We start from the raw sequence: 23,633 nt of genomic DNA on the forward strand, positions 1-23,633 counted from the left end.
AGGCTGTATTTCTGCAGGGTGCTGAGGACCCTCTGTATGAGCTAAGCACCTTCCACTGCCTTGAAGAGAAGGATCTGGCCCTAATTCACCTAACCCTTGTCTACACTAGAAAGTGGTAGCACTTTAACCATACCAGTAATGTTAAAGCAGTACAAACACCCCCTCCTCCCCACCAAAAGGATGCAGTTATATTGGTATAAAGGTGCTTTATACTGGTATAGCTAGCCTTGTACAGGAAGGGGAATAAACTATTCTGGTAAAAGGTGCCTTTGTACCAATATCTGCATCCACGCTATGGCTTGTACTCAGGGCCGGCTCCAGCATTTCTGCCACCCCAAGCAAAAAAAAAAAAAAAAAAAAAGCCGCGATCGTGATCGGCGGCGGCAGTTCAGCGGCAGGTCCTTCGCTCCTAGAGGGAGTGAGGGAACTGCCACCCCCAAATTGCCGCCCCTCTCCCTTGGCTGCCCCAAGCACCTGCTTGTTAAACTGGTGCCTGGAGCCGGCCCTGCTTGTACTGGTATAACTATGTCAATAAAAAAAAAAATAAACCCACTCCCCTGCCTGAAACAGTTATACTGTTACAACTTTCAAGTTTAGACCAGGCCTAATAAGAACTTGTGTGGTGCAAAGTACAACAAAACAAACACAGAGATGAAACTGCCTGTTCGAAATGCTGAGGCTGGGATCTGTGGGCCTAATTCTGATCTCACGTACAGCAGTGAGTTAGTCCAGTGCCCAAGTATAGTAATCTCTCCCTCCCTGTCTCTGTAACTGGCATTAGCCATTGCAACACGGTCACTTATTCAGAATACGGACAACCATATGACCGAACAAACGCAGCGTGACGCTGGGGACAAAGCCGCTACTTAGGAAGGTCTAGACCCAGCTGAAAATAAAGGGAGCAAAAGTCCAACATGGGGGGCGGGAAAAAAAAATCAACCCCTGCCCCCCTCTTTTGAAATGTCATCAAAATGCAGAAAAATGCAACCAGCTCAACAGCAAGTCAAAAAAGTGTGGGGGGGGAGGGAAATCACCAAAAAAGTTTTTCCTTTCCCCTTCCCACCACCAAATTTCAAAGCTGGACACAATTTTGATCAGTCCTAGGAGTTACACTGAAAATTCTGATTTACAGCATATTAAGAAAAAGAGACTTACTAAACTTTTCTGACAAATATCTACCTGGTTTCAGTATGCACTTAACCAGGAGCCAACTCACTGATAGGCTCACTAACTTTCCAGCAAATGGGGTTGAACGTCAAGCCACATTGTAGTTTGGGGAAGAAAATCCGACAATTTCACAGTGTCACTCTTGCTGTGTCTACCCTGGACTGTTTCCCCTAAGATTTCCCACCAGGGCAGCTTCACTTCAGTGGCAACAGAGGCCAGAGCGCTTGTGTAGACAAGTCACCAGAACCACCAGTGTTTTCACCATCAATATCATCTAACCCTGCTCAGAGAAGGCCTAGGAAAAAATGGTGATAAAAATGCCAGTGCCTTGTCTATACTAGAGCTCCTACTGGTGGAGCTGCACTAGTGGGAAATTTTGTAGGCGAAAGTCCAGTGCAGACACAGCTTTTGAGCTTTTCAGTATGTTCGAACCTGAAATTCAATGTGAAACTCAGCAGACACAAAACCATAGTGCTTCACGAAGCTGCAGGAAAAAACTCCCATTGCAGGCTGGGCTCTGCACTTTAGCCTGGGTGCCACAGACAGCAAGAGTTGTGTGGCGTTCTGGAACCTCAAGCTGGCAGAGATACCCTCCCGCAATCAGAACCAGTCTGCTCCAGTGAAACCGAATGTATAAATGAGTAGCAGCTGCAGGAAATTTAAACGTCATGCAAAAGGAATTGGGAGGAAAACAAAAATACACAGACATCTTCCATTAATTTCTGGTTTCAACCCACCTTAATACATTGTGCAAGTGACTCTTTCTGTTGGTCCCTCCCTTTTGGTAGATGCTGCCCTTCAGTCTCCGGTGCACATAGGTATCTGCCATCTAGCATGTCCCTGATGGAGGGCATTCCCAATCTGCTTACAGATTCCCTGTGGTCCTGGCTACTCAGGTAAATATTTTCTGTAGAGGGCTTTTGAGAGTTGCATGCATGACACAGAACCCAATCCTCACTGCCGTGAATTCCATATTTGCTCTTTATGCTGCCTTGACCTTCAACAGAGTCAGCTGAAAGCTGCCCTCTGCTGCCACTGTAGCATGGAAGGTCTTGTTGCACCTGGTCATGCCCAGGTCTCCCTTTAGTCAGCGAAAGATCAGACAAATATCGAGCCAAACCTTCTAACTCCTTGACTCTGGGAGGCAGGGAAAGAAATTCTTCATCATTCTCCCATGCTTTTTTCAGTGGCAGTATTTGCATAGAGGGTATAAAATGACTGGCACCCTTTTTCTTTACCTGACACTTTGAAAAGTCTTCATCTCCTCTACTACCCCAGCCTCTCCCATCTATGCGAGTCCGATCACATGAACCAAGTCCAGCACACTTAGAAGTAAGCAAACTGTTTGCAAACCCTCTAATGGGATCTGCTTTGGTGGCAGTAGCAACACATTCTGCAAAGGACACTTTTGTGATAGGTGAAGATCCATAATAAGGAACTGTTCCTAAATATCCTGGCTTCTTAGACAAGGGAGTTGAAAATCTCTCTGCCGAGATCCCACACTCCTTACTCTGGCTTACGTTGCTCCCTGAAGCATGTTGATTTTGACCGGGTGCACTGATACACTTCAAAGTGCTCTCAGGTGAAAGAGAAAAGCTGTCAAGATCTATACCAGAGTCATGGAAGAAGGGATCAGGCATCACAGACTTGGTGTTCTTTGCAAGCTTGTATTTTGGCTTCAAAGGGTAAGTGTAATCAAGCAAGTCCTCATACTCTTTATTAGGGTTCCAGTGTGGAGACTGCCGGTCCGGAGACGGGGGTAAAGAATCAGGTATTGCACATGCCCAGTAATCAGCCTGAAAGGACGACCTCTTTTTTTCTTGTTCCACAGCTATGCAGTCATCAAAGAGAGGATTTAATGGCCTGCGTGTGCTGAGCATGGGATCTTCTACTGGAGTAGAGCGACTGTGCAGATACCGAGAGGGGAAGACTTCAGATGAAGAAAAAACCCTTCGAGCTGGTAAGCTTCTTGATCTTATCTCCTGCTGTTCAAAGTCATCGTCTTCTGAAGGTGGCGTGGAAAGGCTCGATCTGGAAAACGGTGGGATTACTGTATCAAAACTGGGGAGTGTTCTGTTCGGCAAAGACTTCAAAGTGGTTGAAGAAAGGGAAAGTGAGGCCTGGCTCCCACAGTCAGCATTTAGGGCAGGAAGGGACTCAGAACTGGAGATGTAAACTTTGGCGTCCATTGCTGAGCTCTGAAGTGTTGGCTGACGCTCAGGAGTATTCGGAAGGTGCTCCTTACAGCCCGGACATTCCACCATTTTCATCTGCTCGAAACATTAGAGGGGAGGGGAAAAAAAACATATAGAATGAAGCAACTGTAGTTCACACATTAAAGGCCTGTGTAGTTTGTGTATGGCTTTGACAACGTTATAATGCGTGTCACCAATGGGAAGAATCCCTGCAAACAGAAACAAGAAAACAAAGGAATTCTTTGAACAATACAAGTAGCAGAAGTGCAGATAAAAGCCCCATTGTGTTGTCAGCAGGGCAGGAATATGGCGCTTCAGGGCCTAATCCAGGCCTGATGTAAGCAAGTGCTCAGATGTCGACTCCATTGCCTTCAGGGGAGTCGTACCCATTTACCCCAGGTCTGAAATGGGCTGGTAATGTCGCCATATTTGCAGTGAGGCAGGCCAGGTACTTGGAGGCTGTATGACACGAGACATCATTAGAAAGTCAGCCAGAGACATCATTAGAAAGCATGGGTTGTGGGGAAAAAGGGATGTGAAGTGTCATCACATGACATTTATTTATTTTGAGTGTTTAAATACAACACACACCATCCAGTGCTCTGAGCCTCCCTCCCATAAACTAACCATCACAACAAAAACAGAGGCCCGCACAGAAGTGTAGCCAGTCCTCACCTGCTTTAACAAGGAGGAGACAGGACGGGCTTTGCAGCATGCCCACAATGCTACCAAGTCGCTTACCAGGCACAGAAGGATTTACCAAAAAATGAATTAATCTGAAATGCTTTGTTAAAATCTTTCCAATAGCCAGGCTGAGGGCTGAAGGAGGGGGATGTCTGCACTGAACCTCATACCCAACAAGTCTACCTCAAAGGCCAACATTTACAAACGTGGGGGCCCAAAGACAGGCTCCTAAATAAGCGATATGGGGGCTTAGCACAAGTAAAAAATCAAGCCTAGCATAACAGATCTCATCTGGGGGGTCTTTTGCTGAAAATGTAATAAATAAAATAATAAGTGAAATCTTCTCACCTGCTGCCCTCCGGGGTGGAAAAGAGTTCTGCTAAAGCGACGGGGTAAATAGAACCATTCATGGTAGCAATCAGTTAATGGCTGCCTCTCCACATATGTTGCTTTTGCTCTTGCTCTGGAAAACCTGGAAGAAGGTGTTAAAGATACTTTACAACAGCTGGGCTTTCTCTGGGAGACACCAGTTACTCTGTGGCCTGTTCCATCCGTTGCCGCATCCTCAGTTCCTTTTGGGGATGACTTCACTTCCTCTGCTTCTAAAAGCTGACGCACACTGCTAACTAGCTCAGGGCAGTCGGCCTCTAGTTCTGTGTAGTTCCACCTACCATAGGACTTGGCCTTCACATTCAGTGAGGCTTCAGAACCGGATTTTCCCACATCCACGGCCATTCATGCAGAACTCCTTCCCTTCACAGACCATGTGCTCGTAGTCTTGAACTCCCTGAAAGAAACAACAAAGTGACCCTCTTTCCCCATTTCCACACAACTAAAACAACATGAACTTGCTTTACCCTGTGTCTAAGTAAGAAAAAACACTTTAGCCCGTCCTGAGCAAAAATCATAAGATCACATCATCTTTGTGCATCTTCAATCACACAGAATAATGGCAAGTTTGCTTTCATTCTTTGCCAGCACTTTTCTGACTTCATATTACAAGTTATTATGCTAAAATCATAGTTTTGATCTTTGGAGAGTCACTTTTACTCGAGTGGTACATTCGGAACAAATGCAGGTTTTGTACCTGCTCTGACAGCTCTATGGTTGCTAACTAAGGACCATGATCCTGAGAGCACTTTTGCACATGAATAAAGTTACTGGGCCCAAATGAACAGCCGCTTGTTTCAATAACAGCTGAGTGGCTAGAGAATCAAGCCCTAAAGAACTTCTGGGACAGGTAATTTCCTTACAGGGATACATGGGGGTTTCTCTGCAGGTCAACTTCTCTGAAACTGAGACGTTAAGAAAAAGATATAAAACAATCATCTCAGGGCCTGATTGTGCAATTTCTACCTCGATGAGTGATTGATTACTCACGACTAATTGCTCATTGATAGGAGGGTCAGGGAGTGGGTGGGCCAGTCATCACAGCTTTGCTGGTATAGAAACAAAGATCAGTTGCAGTGACAGGGTGGCATAGATTACTTCCACCCTGGGCAAGGAGTGAATTGCGATTGAAGACTGATCTAATTTAACATTAGGTCAATCTAGGTACACCGCTCACGGGTGTGGAAAATCCACCACCCCTGAACAATTTAGTTAAGCCAACCCAACCCCCAGCGCAGATGCCGCTAGGTTGATGGAAGCATTCTTCAGTTGACCCAGTTACCACCTTTGAGAAATCTATTCATTACAGCGATGGAAAAAACCCTTTCGTCGCTCTGGGAAGCATCTACGCTATAGTGCTACAGTGGCACACCTGCAGCGCCGTACCTGTGCCATTGTAGCGCCTGTAGTGTAGACATAGCCTGAGTCACAATTCACTCCCTGATTTGCTCCTGAAGCATTGCAGCTACATGCTGCCTGTTACTCAGGGCTTGTGGAAACTCCATGACTGAGCCCTAAGGGAATAAGTTCCTGCAGTCCACGAGTCAGATTCCACTCACTCTGGAGGAGATGCTCCTCCTTTACATCAGTGTGTCTCAGCTCAGGATCTGCCCTGCTCTACCCAAGTTGCCTTTTAGACATCTAGAGAGTCTTGCCACAAAATCCTATGCACACACCATTCAATTCAATCATTCTTAGACAGTAAAGGCTGTACCAATACAACCTGACAGTACAATTCGCAATGCCAGTTATTTTTACACCAGGGATCGGCAACCTTTGGCATGAGGCCTGCCAGGGTAAGCACCCTGGTGGGCCGGGCCGGTTTGTTTACCTGCCACATCTGCAGGTTCCGCTGATCGTGGCTCCCAGGGGCCGCGGTTCGCCGTCCCAGGCCAAATGGGGGCTGCGGGAAGCGGCGCAGGCCGAGGGATGTGCTGGCCGCTGTTCCCTGGCGGGCCATGTGCCAAAGGTTGCCGATCTCTGGTTTATATTATTCCACTCAAAGGTTCGGACCCAAAAGCAGCTACATGATTTGGGTAAGTTTCAGAAAGTTATAGACATTTTCTTGTGATAGCCTAAGAAGTCTTGTAAACAAATTACAGATCCCTGTTAGCAAGAATGTTTATATAGAGCTTTAAACCTAACTTCTGATCTCTCAGAAAAACACTGTTCAATGACAACAAGGAACTTTTTTACCTATGCACTTTGACCCATAGTCAGTATAGTATATACCCCAACTGCGCAAACACTAATCCAGTAACGACCAGCGTGGTAAAATAATGTCAGCCCTTACTGTCATTCAGTTTCATTTACTATGTCACAGAACACACCTGATGACAAACATTTTGGCTCAAGATCCTGTGTACTTTAAAATCCAATAAAAAGATCCCATTATCTAGCTTGTCCACAAGTATGGTACTAAATAGATCCTCAGGCATCCACGGCAGCAATTCTCTATAATCCCCCAGATAGAAAGTCATAACAAAGGCTTGCAGATAACACGGCTAATTTAAATTAACGAGTATGTGGAAGGCTTTAAACAGCTACTAATTAGTTTAGCTGGATCTGAGCTGATCCAGGAAGATCACCACTGTGGGGAACAAACGCTCGTAGAATTTTTCAACCAATAACTGAAGGATTTTTTTTTTTTAAAAGAACATATGGAAATCATTGTTTTTATATACATGAGATCGGACAATCAACAATGTTGTGCTCAGGTTATTGCACTTGGCTTCGGAGATAAGCCCCTTACAATTAGAACGGGTCAAATAATATTCACCAAATTAAAATCTGGCTAATCTTGGCTTCACCAACCATTCACAAACCAGTGCTGTTATTTGCTAATTTTTAGGCAGCAAAAAATATTTATAGAATATTACAAATGGCTTTTTTTTTTTTTGGAGTTTTTGAAATACCGAATGTTGGTATTTGAGCTAACAAATTGATGTTGCCAATATTCTGGTGAATAGCGAACACCTTACTGTGACAAATACATGTACTCACCAGTCAAAGCTTCACGAATACTAAAACACTTCAGCTAGGTCAAACTGATCTGATGTCCCAGCATTAGCTAAATATTAGCGGAATGGCTTTTTTGATAGTCAATAAGCTCAAGCTAAAATAGTAATGCATGGAAGGAGGCCATCCGAGGCAAATCAATAGCAAATTCAAAAGGTGGGACAAAATTAACAGCCTTTTAAAACTTTTTAATTAACAACCTCCTAGCTCAGGGGTTCTCAAACTGTGGGTCGGGACCCCAAAGTGGGTCGCAACCCTGTTTTAATAGGGTCGCCAGGGCTGGCGTTAGATTTGCTGGGGCCCGGGGCTAAAGCCGAAGTCAGAGCCCCACCACCCACATCTGAAGCCGAAACCCGAAGGCTTCAGCCCCGGGTGGCGGGGCTCAGACTTTGGGTTTGGCCTCCCTGCCCGGGGCAACAGAGCTCAGGCTTCAGTTCCCCTGCCTGGGGTCGTGTAGTAATATTTGTTGTCAGAAGGGAGTCACGATACAATGAAGTTTGAGAAACCCTGTCCTAGCTGGTTCTGCCTGCAGGAACCACAATTATGACCTGTCCCTGTGGGACAAATCGGGCATGACCGAATCAACATTTAGCCATGGAACATTCATCAGATGAGAGAAATTCTTTGCAACATTTCATAAATTTACCAAACATCCTTAAAGAAGCAAACTGGTATCAGACCGCTTTGCTCTGTAAGTTCCATAAGGAGTTGCAGGGATGGAGGGAGACATTTCTGCTGATATCTCGCAGGCTGGGGGGGAACCTGGTTCCCCATTCTGCAAGAGGTTTTTGAAAGTTTGAAATTTGTTCCTCTCCTGACATGGGATGAATGGTCAATCTTGACATTTTTCACAAACTGATAACAAGAAATAATATTTTTTTTTAAAGTAAGATCTGGTAAATCAAAACATTTTATTTTAAATTTTGACCTTTTTAAGTTTTAGTATAAACTAAAAAATTTCAAACTTTCTCCCCAAAATTGGGAGGATTTGTTGAAACTGACTCTTTCCCCAGGAACAATTTTTCATTGGAAAACTCCTTACCAGCTGTGGTCACCTCCTCTCTGCTGGAAATCCCAGTTTTAACTATTTGTCTTCTAACTATTCACCTCCTGCTCAGCCTGTGTGTGTGTATATATATTTATTTAAGGGTCAGATTCTGGGTCTGCCCCTGTTCTAATGGAAAGTGTATAGTGGGCAAAAGTGCAGAGTCCTTCCCCAAACACACACTCCACAGTGCTGCATACAGAATCCTGGCACCCGTGCTCCCTAAATACAAGACATTCTAGGGCCTTGGCCATACTATGGTTGCAATGATGTCACAGCAGCAATTCTCAGCCTTTTCCAGACAAAGATCCCATGTTAGTGAATACATGTAAGTGAGATCATGGGCAAAGCAATTCTACATCCCACATATTCTCTTCATCCTACCCAATTGTGATGTTTTTGCTTAAGCTCAGACCTGATTGATTTATTTTTCCTTTAATTCATAACCTTAACTCTAACCAAAATAAATACTATTGTTGCATCAGGAGGATCACCCCCATCCAAGAGGAGAGCTCTCCTGCCACTCTTCTTCCCAGCTACTGACTAACAAAAGAAAAGAGGTGAAGCCACAGGCAGAATGGCTGGGATGTCCCTATTCCATGCCAATTGCTGGTTGGCACCATTGTAAGTTACAGCAACCTTAGGGCTGCTTTAATTCAGTGCAAGGGGGATGCAGCAGGATTGGGCATCCCCAAATGTGGGCTTTAAGCCATCTCTGCACACACACCTCTCCCTGAATTGTGCAGTTCATCCATAGCAGAGTAGATGGTCTTACATGACAGATAAATTTGCATTTGAGGATGAATTATATTAAATACTTTTCCTAATAAATTACATATACAAAACTATTCTCCGGAAACAGCAGTTGGAACTACTTTAGAAAAAAATCCACTGTCAATTAACCTATAAACCATCACAACTACGAAAACCCATTTAACTGTAACAATATTTAGACACCAAAATTGAATAAGCAAAAATAATACAAAAACCACCCCAAAAATCTATGGGTCAGAGTCAAGGTTATTGTGTTGCAAGGAAATCTGCCTCTTACCTCCTACTTGATAAGAAGAATGTATTTGTTTAGCTTGTAGGCAACGTAAGATTTACGATCTAGTCACTTTCTTGCTTTTAACTGAAGAAGTTTTATAAATGATGTACAGTTCTGCTACCTAGCAGTCACAAAGGATATGTCTAAGTTGCAAAAAAAACCCAAACAAAACCCCAAACTCATGACAGCAAGTCTCGGAGCTCAAGTCAGCTTACTCGGGCTTGTGCTGTGAGGCTAAAATAGCAGTGTAGACGTTCCCACTCAGGCTCTGAGACACACCCCCATCGCCAGGTTTCACAGCCTGAGCGGGAACATCTACACTGCTATTTTTAGCCCTCTAGTATGAGCCTGAGTCAGTTGACCCAGTGGCTGTTGGGTGTGATGTTTGTTTGTTTTGCAATGTAGACGTACTCTCAGTGATCTTACTTCTTTAAATAGTGTTTTGGGTTTTGAATTAACTATAATATTAAATGTTTATACAACTGAACACTAGTAAGCTAAATACTGGTCGTTTAAACCTTAGCTGTAGGTGATTAAACAAGAATCTTCAAAGAGATGCACTTGTCTGGCTGGAATGCCTGAGAAATGACTTTGCCTCTATGCCGGCTCTAGCTAAAGTCCTTCAGTTCCAACTGGAACCATCTATTGTACAAAACCAGCCCATGATCATAAACCTTTAAAAAAATAGTCCAGGCAAATCTCAGGGCACCACATATTAAATTCCAATACTGATTCCAGAGCTTACAGGTCAGCACTTCGTCGGTTACATTACACAGCCCTCTGTTCCTATATCTTATTAACTCCTTCAGCAATAAGATCCTTCAGGATTGAACTACGGATCCCAAAATATAACAAAGATACTAAACTGGCATCTACTAGACAATTCCATTCTCTCCTTTCTGATTTCACACTTCCAGTACTATAGCCCCCTCCCTTGACTATCACTTATATAAAGGTGTATACAGAAGGTCAGATTCAGACCTGGTGTAAACAATGCAACTCCACTAGTTGCACCTGCTAATATCTGTCTAGCCTCCTTAAATTTTTTTTATCGTGCTTTCTTGAATTCCTTCTGATTTGTCAACATCTTTCTGATACTAGGGTGCCCCAATACTGAATGTGCATTATTCTAGGGGTGTGGTGTGTCCCTGGTCCATAACATGATCCCTCTGCATAGGCAGCCCCATGTCAAAGCTAAACGGAAAAGGGGGCTGTTAATGGTATGAGAAGTAAGGGGAAGGTATCCATTTAGCTGTAATCTATGCAAGGAACAGCTTGACTCTCCAGTGCTTGAAATTTAAGCCAGCTCCTTCCTTGTGTCTTAACATGTCTGAAACACACACACACACACACACACACACAATCCTTTCATTCTAGTGCACGAACAAGTTACTATTACTGTCTATTCCACAAGCACTGAGACTTCTGGAAGCCGTAGTTTAGTTTAGGATACAGAATAACTGACTATTTTTGCTGTTGGATAGTTCTTGCATTTCTTTAACCACAGGCTTTGAACTCTTCAATTTAAAACATTATCACCACTAACTTCAATATATGCTTCTTTTTTTGGAGGGGGGGGAGGAGGGGCTGTCACTGTGCAAATCCTAAGAGATGATGATCCCCTCCACAACTCCCACTGAACTCAATGGGCCTGATACAGGTCCCATCAGGATGAAGAAAAAAATCAATGATTTTTAAACATTTTAAAATTTAAATCAGAATTTTTAAATTCACTTCTTTTTAAAAGATAAACCTGTTTAGAATTAACTTTAAAATTATGATGACCCCTACAAAGGCCCAAACTGACGGTAATCTTTTAAAAATCAATAAATAAAAATATAGTGCATCAGTGAGCCCCCTCCACATTAGCAAGTTAAAGGCTGCTGCTTTTTAATTATATACTGTATTGCAGGGAAAACATCTTTCACTTCTGAGGTTGACTCATACTTATAAACACGTCACAATCAAGTACTGCACCGGGCAAATATCTATATTATTTTCAGTCTTTACAATGGAGTGAATGCTGGTATTTGCACTTCTAATGTAAGTACTTCTCCGTTTCTGCTGTTCAGAGAAGATTTGGTCTTCATTAATGTATATAGTTTCAGTTTAGCTAGGAGGCGAAGAGGGAAATGAAGAGAATATTCTTTGGACCACTTCATTCAAAGCTGAGAAAACAATTGGAAGCTGAAAAAACAGGAAAGCGTGTTTCCTGATGAGATCAGTTTCTGAAAACTTGGAAGGTCACGCGGCCAGATTTTCAAGGCACCTCAAGATGCAGGTAGGTGCCTAGTGAGACTTTCAGAAGTCTAAATACCACTAAAAGCCTGATCCATGGTGACCAGTCTGTCAGTTCACGAACTACATTTAATACTTCCTTTGTTTAATAAATCAGTTAGTTTTACATTAAAACGTGTTTGATAAACTTTTCTTTTGTATCCAATACATTTTAAGGTCATTTTAGTTAACAGAAAACAACTTTCAAAGGCTGTTTTGACACATTTTTAATTGAATTCCAATTTCTATTCAAATGACAGAAATCACAAGTAAAAATAATCTAAGTAGAAAATGGTGAGTGATGTATTTCTTAACATAAAAAACAGAAAAATGAAGAATCTGATTAAATGTATGTTTAGCTGTATAATTGTGTAAATAAGTGTGTATAGATATAGCGTATTTTCCTGGTAACAAAGAGTTACAACCGAATATAGTCTTTACATTTTGATAATCGGCATGTTCTAATGCTTATATCAGCCAGAGAGAATGTTTCTTTAGGGAAACAACTAAAGTACAAATGCAAAACAAGATTAAAATCAAGTATCAGGGGGTAGCCATGTTAGTCTGTATTCACAAAAACAACAAGGAGTCCGGTGGCACCTTAAAGACTAACAGATTTATTTGGGCATAAGCTTTCGAGGGTAAAAAAGGTCACTTCTTCAGATGCATGGAGTGAAAGTTACAGATGCAGGCAACTTTCTGTAACTTTCACTCCATGCATCTGAAAAAGTGACTTTTTTACCCTCGAAAGCTTATGCCCAAATAAATCCGTTAATCTTTAAGGTGCCACCAGACTCCTTGTTGTTTTTAAGATTTAAATCACTGATTTAAATCAAGGTTTCCTGCTTGCTGATTTAACTCATGATTAAAATCAACAATTTAAGTCATTTTGATTTAAACCTCCCATTAGCCTTGTTTACATACAATTTTTGTTCTCTAAAATTTCCCACTGTTGCATCCACCAGTGGTACCTACAGCGGGAACACTAGTATCAACTGGCACTTCAGCCACTGTTGTCTAGATCTTCTATTAGCACTGGACAATTCCATAAAAAGTCAGTGGGCTCAGGAGCCTTGTCTACACTAGTGTTCTTAATATTGCATTGGGCACCATGGGGGGGGGCAGGGCTTTAGTGCCCACTCCCCGAGTTTCATAGGGGAGGTCTACTCACCCAGCCCCAGATGGAGCTCTTAACTGCAACAGCTTGAGTGTTCGGAAGCTGGGAGCAGCACAGCCTTTGCAGCAGTGAGTTTGTTGATGCAGGGTGATTAAGATAACAAAAGGCTTATCGTTAAAGTAAATTAAGGATCGTTAGATGATCCTGAAAGCACTGCCAGGCACTTCAGTTAAAAGATAGGAAACAAAGGGTAGGAATAACAGGTGAGAATGAGAGAGGTAAATAGAAGTTCCATTCTATATGAATCCGAAGAAGTGGGCTGTAGTCCACAAAAGCTTATGCTCTAATAAATTTGTTAGTCTCTAAGGTGCCACAAGTCCTCCTGTTCTTTTTGTAAATAGAAGTGTCCATCAGGGGTCTGTACTGGGACCAGTCCTATTCAACATATTCATAAATGATCTGGAAAAAGGGGTACGCAGTAGGGGTGATAAAATTTGCAGATGATACAAAATTATTCAGGATAGTTAAGTCCAAAACAGACGGTGAGGAGTTACACAAGGATCTCACAAAACTGGGTGACTGGGCAACACAATGGCAGAAGAAATTCAGTGTCGATAAATGCAAAGTAACGCACTTGGCAAAATATAATCCCAACCATACATACAAAATGATGGGGTCTAAATTAGCTGAACCTGAAGAGATCTTGGAGTCATTTGTGGATAGTTCTCTGAAAACATCTGCTCAATATGCAGTGGCAAGTAAAAAAGCGAACAGAATACTGGGAATCATTAGGAAAGGGATAGATAATAAGAGAAAAATATCATATTGCCACTATATAAATCCACGGTATGTCAACATACTGACTAGTGCGTGCAGATTTGGTTACCCCATCTCAAAAAGGATATTGGATTTGGAAAAGGTACAGAGAAGGGCAACAGAAATGCATGAGGAGACATTAAAAAGACTGGGACTTTTCAGCTTGGAAAAGAGATGACTAAGGGGGGATATGATAAAGGTCTATAAAATCGTGACTGGTGTGGAAAAATTGAATAAGGAAATGTTATTTACTCCTTCACATAACACAAGAACTAGGGGTCGGCAAATGAAATTAACAGGCAGCAGATTTAAAACAAAAAAAAAGTATTTCTTCCCAGTCAACAGGTCGAACTCTGCCAGGGGATGTTGTGAAGGCCAAAACTATAACAGAGTTCCAATAAGAACTAGATAAGTTCATGGAGGATAGGACCAGCAAAGGCTATTAGCCCGGGTGGGCAGGGATCCAATGTCATGTTCTGCATGTCCCTTGCCTCTGTTTGCCAGAAGCTGGAAGTGGGCAACAGGGTAACTTGATAATTACCTGTTCTGTTCATTCCCTCAGAAGCACCTGGCATTGGCCACTGTTGGAAGACAGGATACTGGGCTAGATGGACCATTGGTCTTACCCAGTATGGCCATTCTGATGTTCTTATATAGAATCCAGATGTATCTGCTTCCCGCTGTAACCCACTAGACCCCGCTCTCCTCCCAGAGCTAGGATAGAACCCAGAAGTCCTGACAGGGTCTCTCTCTCCACAGAGTTAGTAATAAAGTAAGAATATACATTAAAATTTTAAACTGCACCAGTGTCCCTTAAGTGACTTGCCACAAGATGTCAGAACATGTTGTTATTAGAGCTGAGTGGGTCTAATATTTATTTAATTTTCTTTCTTCTATAAAGGAATTAGATATAAGCCTCCTGTCAACTAACTGCTAAATTATCCGCCAAAAAACTAGAGTTTTCAAGTGCCTAAGTAGCCCCAGGAATTATGATTAAAGTTCCCCCCCAAAAAAAGAAATCTGAAAGGGCACCCCTGACATTGCTCCCAGTGGTAGAGCTGAAGTGAAGGTAGCAACTGTGGCATATATTTAGGAAAAGGCTAGCACAGGGGTAGGCAACCTATCGCACGCGTGCTGAAGGCGGCACGTGAGCTGATTTTCAGTGGCACTCACACTGCCTGGGTCCTGGCCACTGGTCCGGGGGGCTCTGCATTTTAATTTAATTTTAAATGAAGCGTCTTAAACATTTTAAAAACCTTATTTATTTTACATACAACATTAGTTTAGTTATATATTATAGACTTATAGAAAGAGACCTTCTAAAAACATTAAGATGTATTACTGGCACGTGAAACCTTAAATTAGAGTGAATAAATGAAGACTCGGCACACCACTTCTGAAAGGTTGCCGACCCCTGGGCTAGCAGAAACAATGGAAATTTGCCCACCACTTGGGAGCAGGGGCAGGTCCAATGGAAGTGGTGGCACTTCAGTATCTCTCAGGAAGTGGCCCCCAACACTCAAAATTTGCCACTGAATGGTGTTAAAAAACCCTATTTGACAAGCAGTTTCTTTTTGGCTTACATCTGGATAGAATTAGAGAAAAAACAGCTTTATCTAAACAAACTGTGTCCTAGCTCCAACTAAATGCAACTGGCTCACTGCAGACTTTAAACACCGTTACTAGGCACTGGCATTTCCTGACACCCAACACAGACTCTAAACAGCTTTGAAATTAACATTAAAAATGAGACCATGAGCTCCACCAGGCCAGGATTTAACTTCTTGATCACTGAGTTGAATCCACTGTAGAGCACCATTTATAGCAACAAGGCTGCCTTAATCAGAATAACCAACCAAAATGAGAAGCCAACGCACATTTGCACTTAATATTCTCTGAGTGCCTAGCATGCTGTGGGTGACAGATGAGGTCAATAATAATAGTACTGCTAAACAACAGGCAGCAGCAGATTTAATACGACCACAGAAAGATTATGATTTCCCTCCCCCCTGTAAACATCTGGTCAATCCCAAAATGCTTTGGCCATTTGGCCAGGGAGGAGAATGGATCACTGCTCAGCCAGCAAAGGCAACAGTTCTGGTGCTTTACTTTTATCGCACACAAAAAGAGCACCAAGGCTGGATACCATTTTTTGCAAGCTCCTAGGGCTTGCCCCTGAAACCACTGATCTCTGTTTCCCCCCGCCCCGAGCACCAATCCTAGCCTCAGTAGAGCCTGAAGCTCAACCCACAAACAGAGAGGCTGGCACTGATTCTGCGCTCCCTTGCAGCAGGCCAGTTTCAGGCTGGTGTGACTCCACCGGAGTCACTCCGGATTGGCGCCTGTTGGAAAGTAGAGCAGGATCCAGCCCACACCCAGGGCTCTCTCGGAGAGCTCCCCTTACACACTGGCTCCTACCTGCCAGGCGGAGGGACAGCGGCTACGGCCTCCCCCGCGCTCCATCAGCCACACCGCGATCGCCGCCGCGGCTCCGCTTCCCCCGCCCTGACAAAGAAACCTCCCTTCGCGGCTGCCAATCCGACCCCCGCCGGCGGAGACGGCTACGCGCCGGCCAATGGGAGCCTCCCTGCCCCGCCTTTCCCCGCGCAGCCCCTGGCAATGGGAGCTCGGCTGGGAGCGGGCAGAGTGACTGACGGCACCAGGGCCGAGGGGAGGGAGCTCCCCCCTTGGAGTCGTCGTCTTTCAGCGACGCGGCCGGGTGCGCGGGGTTGCTGGGAGGGGATGTCTTTGCTCTCAGCTGCAGCACAAAGAAGTTGTAACTCGAGACGAGCCTGAAACACAAACCCCAGCTCCGAAGAGCTGGGTCTGATCAGGGCAGCTCTGTAACGGGCTGGCCTAGCCCTAGGGTGACCAGATGTCCCGGTTTTATAGGGACAGTCCCGATTTTTGGGTCTTTTTCTTATATAGGCTCCTATTATCCCCCACCCTTGTCGCGATTTTTCACATTTGCTGTCTGGTCACCCTACCTAGCCCCGTCCCAGAGCCGAACGCGCCTGGCCTCTAGGAAGGGGCAGATCAGGGGCCTTTCTTCAGGGTTACCGCTGCCGCCGCTTTCCAGGGTGAATCAGAGTGGGAGCCGTGTTAGTCTGTATCAGCAAAAAGAACGGGGAGTCCTTGTGGCACCTTGGAAACTAACAAATGTATTTGAGCATAAGTTTTCGTGGGCTAGAACCCACAGCTTATGCTCAAAAAGATTTGTTATTCTTTAAGGTGCCACAGGTACCCCTCGTTCGTATTACTGTTGAAATTGGCATGGGTGATGTGGCTCATCTAAGCCCTCCCGCCCACGGCCATCCATTCCCAAACTACAGTGTGCCCGGAAATCTCCCAGCTTTAGAGGTTTTACATTTCCCAAGGGCTGTTCTTGAGCTGTGCCAGCAAAACTGGCACGTGCACGTGCAAGCAGATGACTAATTGCACATGGAAAACACACATTTGCATACCACAGATGAGTAGTTACTTGTACACATAAATGCCTTGCTGATTAACTTTTTTAATTGATTTGTTTGTGAAATGTCTAGGGCAGGGGCGGGCAAACTTTTTGGCCTGAGGGCCACATCAGGTTTCCAAAATTGTATGGAGGGCCGGTTAGGGGAGGCTGTGCCTCCCCAAACAGCCAGGCATGGCCCAGCCAATGCCCCCTATCCAACCCCCTCACCCTTGCTTCTTGCCCCCTGATGGCCCCTCCAGACTCCTGCCCCATCCCACCCTCCCGGCCCCCCCAGGACTCCTGCCGCATCCTCTCCCCCCCTTGTTCCCTGTCCCCTGACCACCCCCAGACCCTCCACCCCTGACTGCCCCCCGCTGCCCCATCCAACCCCTCCTTCCTGACTGTCCCCCCATGTTCCCCGCCCTCTGACTGCCCCGACCCCTATCCACACCCCCGCTCCCTGACCACCACCCCGAACTCCCCTGCCCTCTATCCAACATCCCTCCCCCGCGCCCTGCCCCCTTACAGCGCTTCCTGGAGCCCGGGGGCTGGCAGCACTACAGCCACGCCGCCCAGAGCACCAGGACAGGCAGCCGCACCGCCTGGCTGGAGCCAGCCACGCCACCATGCAGCACAGAGCACTGGGTCAGGCTGTGGCTCTGCAGCTGCACTGCCCCAGGAGCTCGCAGCCCTGCCGCCCAGAGCATTGCCCTGGCAGCTCAGTGAGCTGAGGCTGCCGGGTAGGGGGCTAGCCTCCCGGGCCAGGAGCTCAGGGGCCGGGCAAGAGGGTCCCACGGGTCGGATGTAGCCCGTGGGCCATAGTTTGCCCACCTCTGGTCTAGAGTGTGGGAGGAAAGATGTACACGGACCACGGAGCTGTGAACCCGGGTAAGTCCAGGCTTAACAAATCTCACTGATTTGACTTCATTGGGAGCTCACCGAATTATGCTTAGCATAAATAATATTTGCTATCGCCTCGTGGTTCAGTATTTCTGATACAGATGATTCACTGTGAGTGTGCATGGGAAAATGGTAATTGTGGGACTAAATCTGGGATACAGGTAATGGTAGTGCGTGACAGATTAGAAGATTCTGGGTGCCATTAAATGTGGACAACTAGCCATGTGTTAATATCTGATGAAGAAATAAGATTTTCTTCCCAGGAAATTAAAATTCTAGCAGCTGTATTTTTGGCATGGATGTTTATATCGTGGCCAGTGGGCATACATTTCTCTGAGGACTGAAACCTAGCCTGCAAGGTCACTTAGCTGAGGAGTGAATTTTTTTTAGACCTCTCAGTTTGAGCAGCACATACCATGTGAAATAGTCAACTGCCATGTCCAAAAATTAAAAGCTTGTTTTCCTGTAATAGACCTTCATGATTGGGTGATATTTAACCTTCTCTATGACGGGACTGGGCCGTTCATCCAATCAGCAAGGTGACACGTTGTAATTGCCTACAGTTTGGCTACAGGGGGTCCCCAGTATTCATCTCCCCCTTATCCGTTGTTTCAGATATCTGTCGCTCATCATTAGGGGAACGTGTTCCAATTTACGTTGGTCCTAATCCGCATATCCATTATTTGCACGGATCAGGACCAACGTGAATTGTAACACGTTCCCCTATTGTACAGTACTGTACTGTACTTGCATCTGTTGGACATGTTCAAGGCTTATTACCTATGGAGGACGTTCTCCATGTTGACTGAGGAGACAGCAGGTGAAGGAAAGCCCAATGTAAAGGAGTTTTGGAAGTCCTATGACATCTTGAATGACGTGGAAAACATTGACGCGTTGTGGGAAGAGGTCACTTTGCAATGTATGAACGGCATTTGGCACTGTGCATGGCCAGATGCTGTCCACAGATTCATGGGATTTGATGCCGTTCCTGCTCTCGAGCAAGAAATTGTCAAGTTGGCGAAAGATGTCGGCTTCGAGGAGGTGGAGGAGGAGGATGAACAGGAGTTGTTGGAGTCTCACGCTGAGCTACTGACAAATGAGGAACTGATTGAGCTGGACCAACCACAGATATCCGAAGAAAGCAAGGACGATGATGACGATGACGTAGGGCAGGAAGCCAGGAGTCTGATGACAAAGAATCTCTCCCATTTCTTCGGATTGCTGGATGAGATGACGGAAATCATACAGAGCGGTGATCCTTTCCGTGAACGGTCTGCCAAAGTCTCCAGGGCTCTCAATGATTCAGTGGCTTGTTACAGGGAGATCTGTCGTTCAAAGATTCATGCAGGAGAGCAGACGTCAATAAAATCCTTTTTTAAAGACTTCTGCAACCAAAAAGCCAGCCACGGAAAAGCCAGCCCAAGAAAATCCAGCCACCACCCTTACCTAAATTTAGCGTAATTGATACTGTTTTATACTGTATTACTGTACTGTATTTACTGTATTAAAATGTTCTATGTGTTGGAACAGTGTTAGTAGCGTTCTACATGATTTTATTCAATGTTTTATGTGTAAAATGTGTACTGTATGACCTGTCATTGTAAAAAGGTACAATGGTGAAAAGAGCATTGTCACAGGCGAGTGTGGTGAAATTGTGAACGCATCCCCCTCCCCCCCCCCATTCCATTATTTCTTATGGGGAAAAATTCCCCAGTATATGTCGTTTCAGTATCCATCGCCCTTTTCAAGAATGCAAACCCAATGTATACAGGGACTCCCTGTATTTTATCTGACAAATTTTGTTGGACTAACCCCACCTCTGACATACCCCTGACCCCACAGCCCAGCCTCTACACAAAACTTTAGAAGCTAGAGGAATGAACCGGCAAGGAAAAATAAACCTTTTACAGTCAGCAAAGTCGTCTTCTCAAGGCATTGTGTTTATTACAAGAAAGTAGAATAAGTTAAACAGGTTTCAGAGTAGCAGCCGTGTTAGTCTGTATCCGCAAAAAGAAGAACAGGAGTACTTGTGGCACCTTAGAGACTAACAAATTTATTAGAGCATAAGCTTTCGTGGACTACAGCCCACTTCTTCGGATCCGAAGAAGTGGGCTGTAGTCCACGAAAGCTTATGCTCTAATAAATTTGTTAGTCTCTAAGGTGCCACAAGTACTCCTGTTCTTCTTTAAGTTAAACAGAATAACTCTCCAGTCTGAGGCCTGGTCTACCCTAAAATATTAGGTTGACTCAGCTATGTCACTCAGGCCTGTGAAAAATCCATAGTGCGCTGAGTGACGTGGTTACGCCAATCTAATCCCCAGTGTAAACAGCGCTAAGTCTCTCGGGGAGGTGGATTACCTATATTGACAGGGGAACCCCTCCTATCGGTGTAGGTAGTGTCTACACTGAAGCGCTACAGCTGTGCCACTGGAGCATTTAAAGTGTAGACAAGCCCTGAGGATCATGCCAGCCTTACGACATGTGGGCGTGGCACTCCCTACCTTTCCAAGGGAATTCTCCCAAGCTGCCACCCTTACCATCCTTTCCCTGAGTAAGGCAAGAGACCCTTGAGAGTCCTTGGGTTCGTACTAAAAAGTTTGCAGCACCACAGCTCTCTAGGGTTAGGCTCAGGATAGCCCTTTAGCCGCATGGCTGCTGGTTTTCTGGGTGGAGGCATGTTTAACAAATAACAATAACCAGAATTCAGTCAAACACAGCAGGGAGCAATTTATTGGACCAAACGTTTGACAGGCATATATCGTAAAGATGTGACAATTCCTCTTCCTTTGTAATCAGCAGACAATAAACTGTCTTTCTCTCCTTTGGATAGTCACGGGAACAGATCCAGAGAATCAGCAGTTACGTAGCCATGTATTCCTTGCCTTAGTTTGTTCTAGCATTAAGGTATTTCCTTTCTGCTTTTTCATATTTATTTTTCCTAGTTGCCATATTCTTCCATCTGTCTTCAACCTCCTCCTTAACCCATCCATATGCTCAACCTGCCTAGTTTCTGATGAGATTCTTTTCTAGGCTCTTATCCACACCTAATACTGTGGTATGTGAGTGCCTTCTAGATTACAACACATACAAGATGAATTACACTGAAAAATTAAAGTTACCTCTCCCCCATTGTGGAGAGTAAATTGCATAATAGCAAATATGTTCCAATATTCCAACCAAATGAAACAGAGGGCTTTGCCAACAGCTTTAGCTTCATCTAGCAGCCCCTTTGGGGTATCTTCTTAGCGGGAGCATTGCTTTGTGGATAACACGGTGTGTTTATACATTTCTGGTACCCTAGCATGTCTGTCTTCCTGTGAAATAACTATTTCCAAGAGCGAGAGTTGGTTAGTATGATTCCAATGTCCTTCAATGACATGTCTTTTTAATGTCTGGCCATCCATCACTATTATTACTCATTTAAGACTTTCTTTAGTTCATCCTTTTTGGTTGTCTCTAATTTCTGTTGTTTTGTGATTGCTTGCTGGAAGACATTGGCGTGCAAGGTGTGTCCATTTCTTCACCAGTGTTATCAGTACTTGCTACGTCTCTTCTGGTATAATATCAATGGGGATATTATATGCCAGATTCTCAGCTGGTGTTCCATTGACCTCAATGGAGCCAGGTCAGTTTACACCCGTTGAAGATCTGACACTACATCTCTGTAACTAGACAATTACTCTCCGTAGTGTGAGCAGTTCTTCAGGACTGCTTCAAGTGGGTCAGCGGTTACACTGCAGCCAAACACATGCTCTTGGAAGCATTTACAGTCAAACAAAATTGCACATTGTTCCTCTTCTATTTTTTTATAATATTCCTATGTTGCTATGAGTTATTTTGATGCATGATATAGTGGTTAGTCTTACTGGAGCTGTACAGCACCATGTCTAATCTCCGATGCATGCTTTTAGAATCAGCTTTTTATTAGGATCAAAGTAGGCAAATCCTGGAGCTGTTTCCATTGTGAACAAATCCGTGATATTCTGGAAATCAATAGCTTGTTGCTTATCCTCCAGGAAATCCATTGTCTTGCTTTGGCAACTGTGTTGATTTTCAGACAAGTTCAAAGGTTGGTGCAAACGTGGTCATGTAATTAATCATACCAAAACTTATCTAAAACTGTTGAAAGCTATTTGTGGGATTGCCAGTCCTCGTTTTCTGAGCTGAGTTGTTGTGTTCCTTTGTCATGTGACCTCTATCAGGAAGGTTTGCATCCTGATCCTCCTTTGCAGGGCCGGCTCCACGCACCAACCCAGCAAGCAGGTGCTTGGGGCGGGCAAGGGGAAGGGGCGGCATGTCGGGGTCTTCGGCAGCAATTCAGCGGCGCATCCCTCGGTCCCTCTCAGAGGGAAGGACCTGCCACTGAATTGTTGCCGAAGAAGAAAGGCGCGGTGGAGCTGCCACCGATCGCGATCACAGCTTTTTTTTTTTTTTTTCCCACCACTTGGGACGGCAAAAACCCTGGAGCCGGCCCTATTCCTTTGATCAGCCAAATGGTAGGATGTCATCAAGGATTGCTCTAACTCCATTAACTCTTTCAATATCTCATCAGCCTTGCATCGGAATTCATCTTGTGCTGAGAGGAACCCAATGGTAGGCAAAATAAGCCGGGCCAGATCTTCAGCTGGTATATTGACTATTGACTTCAGTGGACCTACACTGATTTACACCAGCTAGAACAGACCCTCTTTATTTGCCAAAAGTGCTGCTGAAAAAATTAAATTTTTATGACTCTTCAGAGAGTTCAACTGCCCAATATGGTGCCCTAACACAGAGTTTCTCAACCTTCCCAGACTACTGTACCCCTTCCAGGAGTCTTGTGAACCCCCAAGTTTCACCTCACTTAAAAACTACTTGCTTACAGAATCAGACCTACAAATACCGAAGTGTCACAGCACACCATTACTGAAAAATGGCTTCCTTTCTCATTTTTACCATAGAATTATAAAATCAATCAATTGGAATATAAATATTGTATTTACATTTCAGTGTATAGTATATGGAGCCATATAAACAAGTCGTAGTCTCTCTGAAATTTTAGTCTGTACTGACTTTGCTAGTGCTTTCTTAGGTAGCCTATTGTAAAACTAGGCAAATATCTGGATGAGTTGATGTACCCCCTTGAAGACCTCTGTGTACCCCTGCATGAGAACCACTGCCCTAACATGTAGGATTCTGATATAGTGAGCACAGGTGCACCTTCAAGCCCTGCCTGAATGTAAGGTCTCCCAGGATTGGCAAAGGGTAATTGTGACAGAATGCACCGTGTCCTCACCCTACATACTGGTGTATTGTAAAGTACACCTTGTGAGAGAGCATTTAAAAACTCATCATTTGCTGCTCAATAATATCATGACAAAAAGCACATACGTGAAGTTATAAACATAAGCTGAGAGCACGACTAAAAGTATGTTTTCCAGAGAAGTCTGGGGAGTGGCCAAACCAGTTCCTCGCAGACAAAGGACAAGCTGATGCCTCAGCCAGGTGTAAACAAGGCTGCTGGGCCATTTTTTGGCAGGAAAGGG

The 23,633-nt window shown here is 44.5% G+C and overlaps 2 protein-coding genes across 5 annotated transcripts in view; one reads left to right on the forward strand and one right to left on the reverse strand.

The window, feature by feature from the left end:
- Nucleotides 1–16,535, reverse strand: part of CEP68 (centrosomal protein 68) — a 29,467-nt gene extending 12,932 nt beyond the window's left edge. The window contains exons 1-4 of one of the 4 annotated variants that reach the window (XM_065589692.1): nucleotides 16,176–16,535; nucleotides 4,718–4,833; nucleotides 4,395–4,518; nucleotides 1,905–3,437 (exon numbers count right to left, since the gene is read on the reverse strand). In XM_065589692.1, the coding sequence (XP_065445764.1) occupies nucleotides 1,905–3,437 (1,533 nt within the window). In that variant the 5' untranslated portion in view covers nucleotides 4,395–4,518; nucleotides 4,718–4,833; nucleotides 16,176–16,535. Of the gene's footprint in view, nucleotides 1–1,904; nucleotides 3,438–4,394; nucleotides 4,834–16,175 lie in introns of all 4 variants that reach the window. The other 3 variants (XM_008172385.4, XM_008172386.4, XM_024109079.3) reach the window with 3 other exon arrangements.
- Nucleotides 16,536–17,946: 1,411 nt separating this feature from the next.
- On the forward strand, nucleotides 17,947–21,358 carry LOC135982555 (tigger transposable element-derived protein 1-like). The gene is made up of 2 exons (XM_065589693.1): nucleotides 17,947–20,080; nucleotides 20,307–21,358. Exon 1 carries the CDS (start codon nucleotides 18,871–18,873, stop codon nucleotides 19,567–19,569), a length of 699 nt encoding a protein of 232 aa, XP_065445765.1. The 5' UTR covers nucleotides 17,947–18,870; the 3' UTR covers nucleotides 19,570–20,080; nucleotides 20,307–21,358.
- The last annotated feature ends 2,275 nt before the right edge of the window (nucleotides 21,359–23,633 follow it).

Source organism: Chrysemys picta, chromosome 3 (assembly GCF_011386835.1).
Source record: "Chrysemys picta bellii isolate R12L10 chromosome 3, ASM1138683v2, whole genome shotgun sequence".
In the NCBI taxonomy this organism is placed as follows: domain Eukaryota; kingdom Metazoa; phylum Chordata; order Testudines; family Emydidae; genus Chrysemys; species Chrysemys picta.

Excerpts from the sequence above, each read along its gene's own strand:
- LOC135982555 (XM_065589693.1), top strand. The coding sequence starts at position 18,871 with ATGTTCAAGGCTTATTACCTATGGAGGACGTTCTCCATGTTGACTGAG.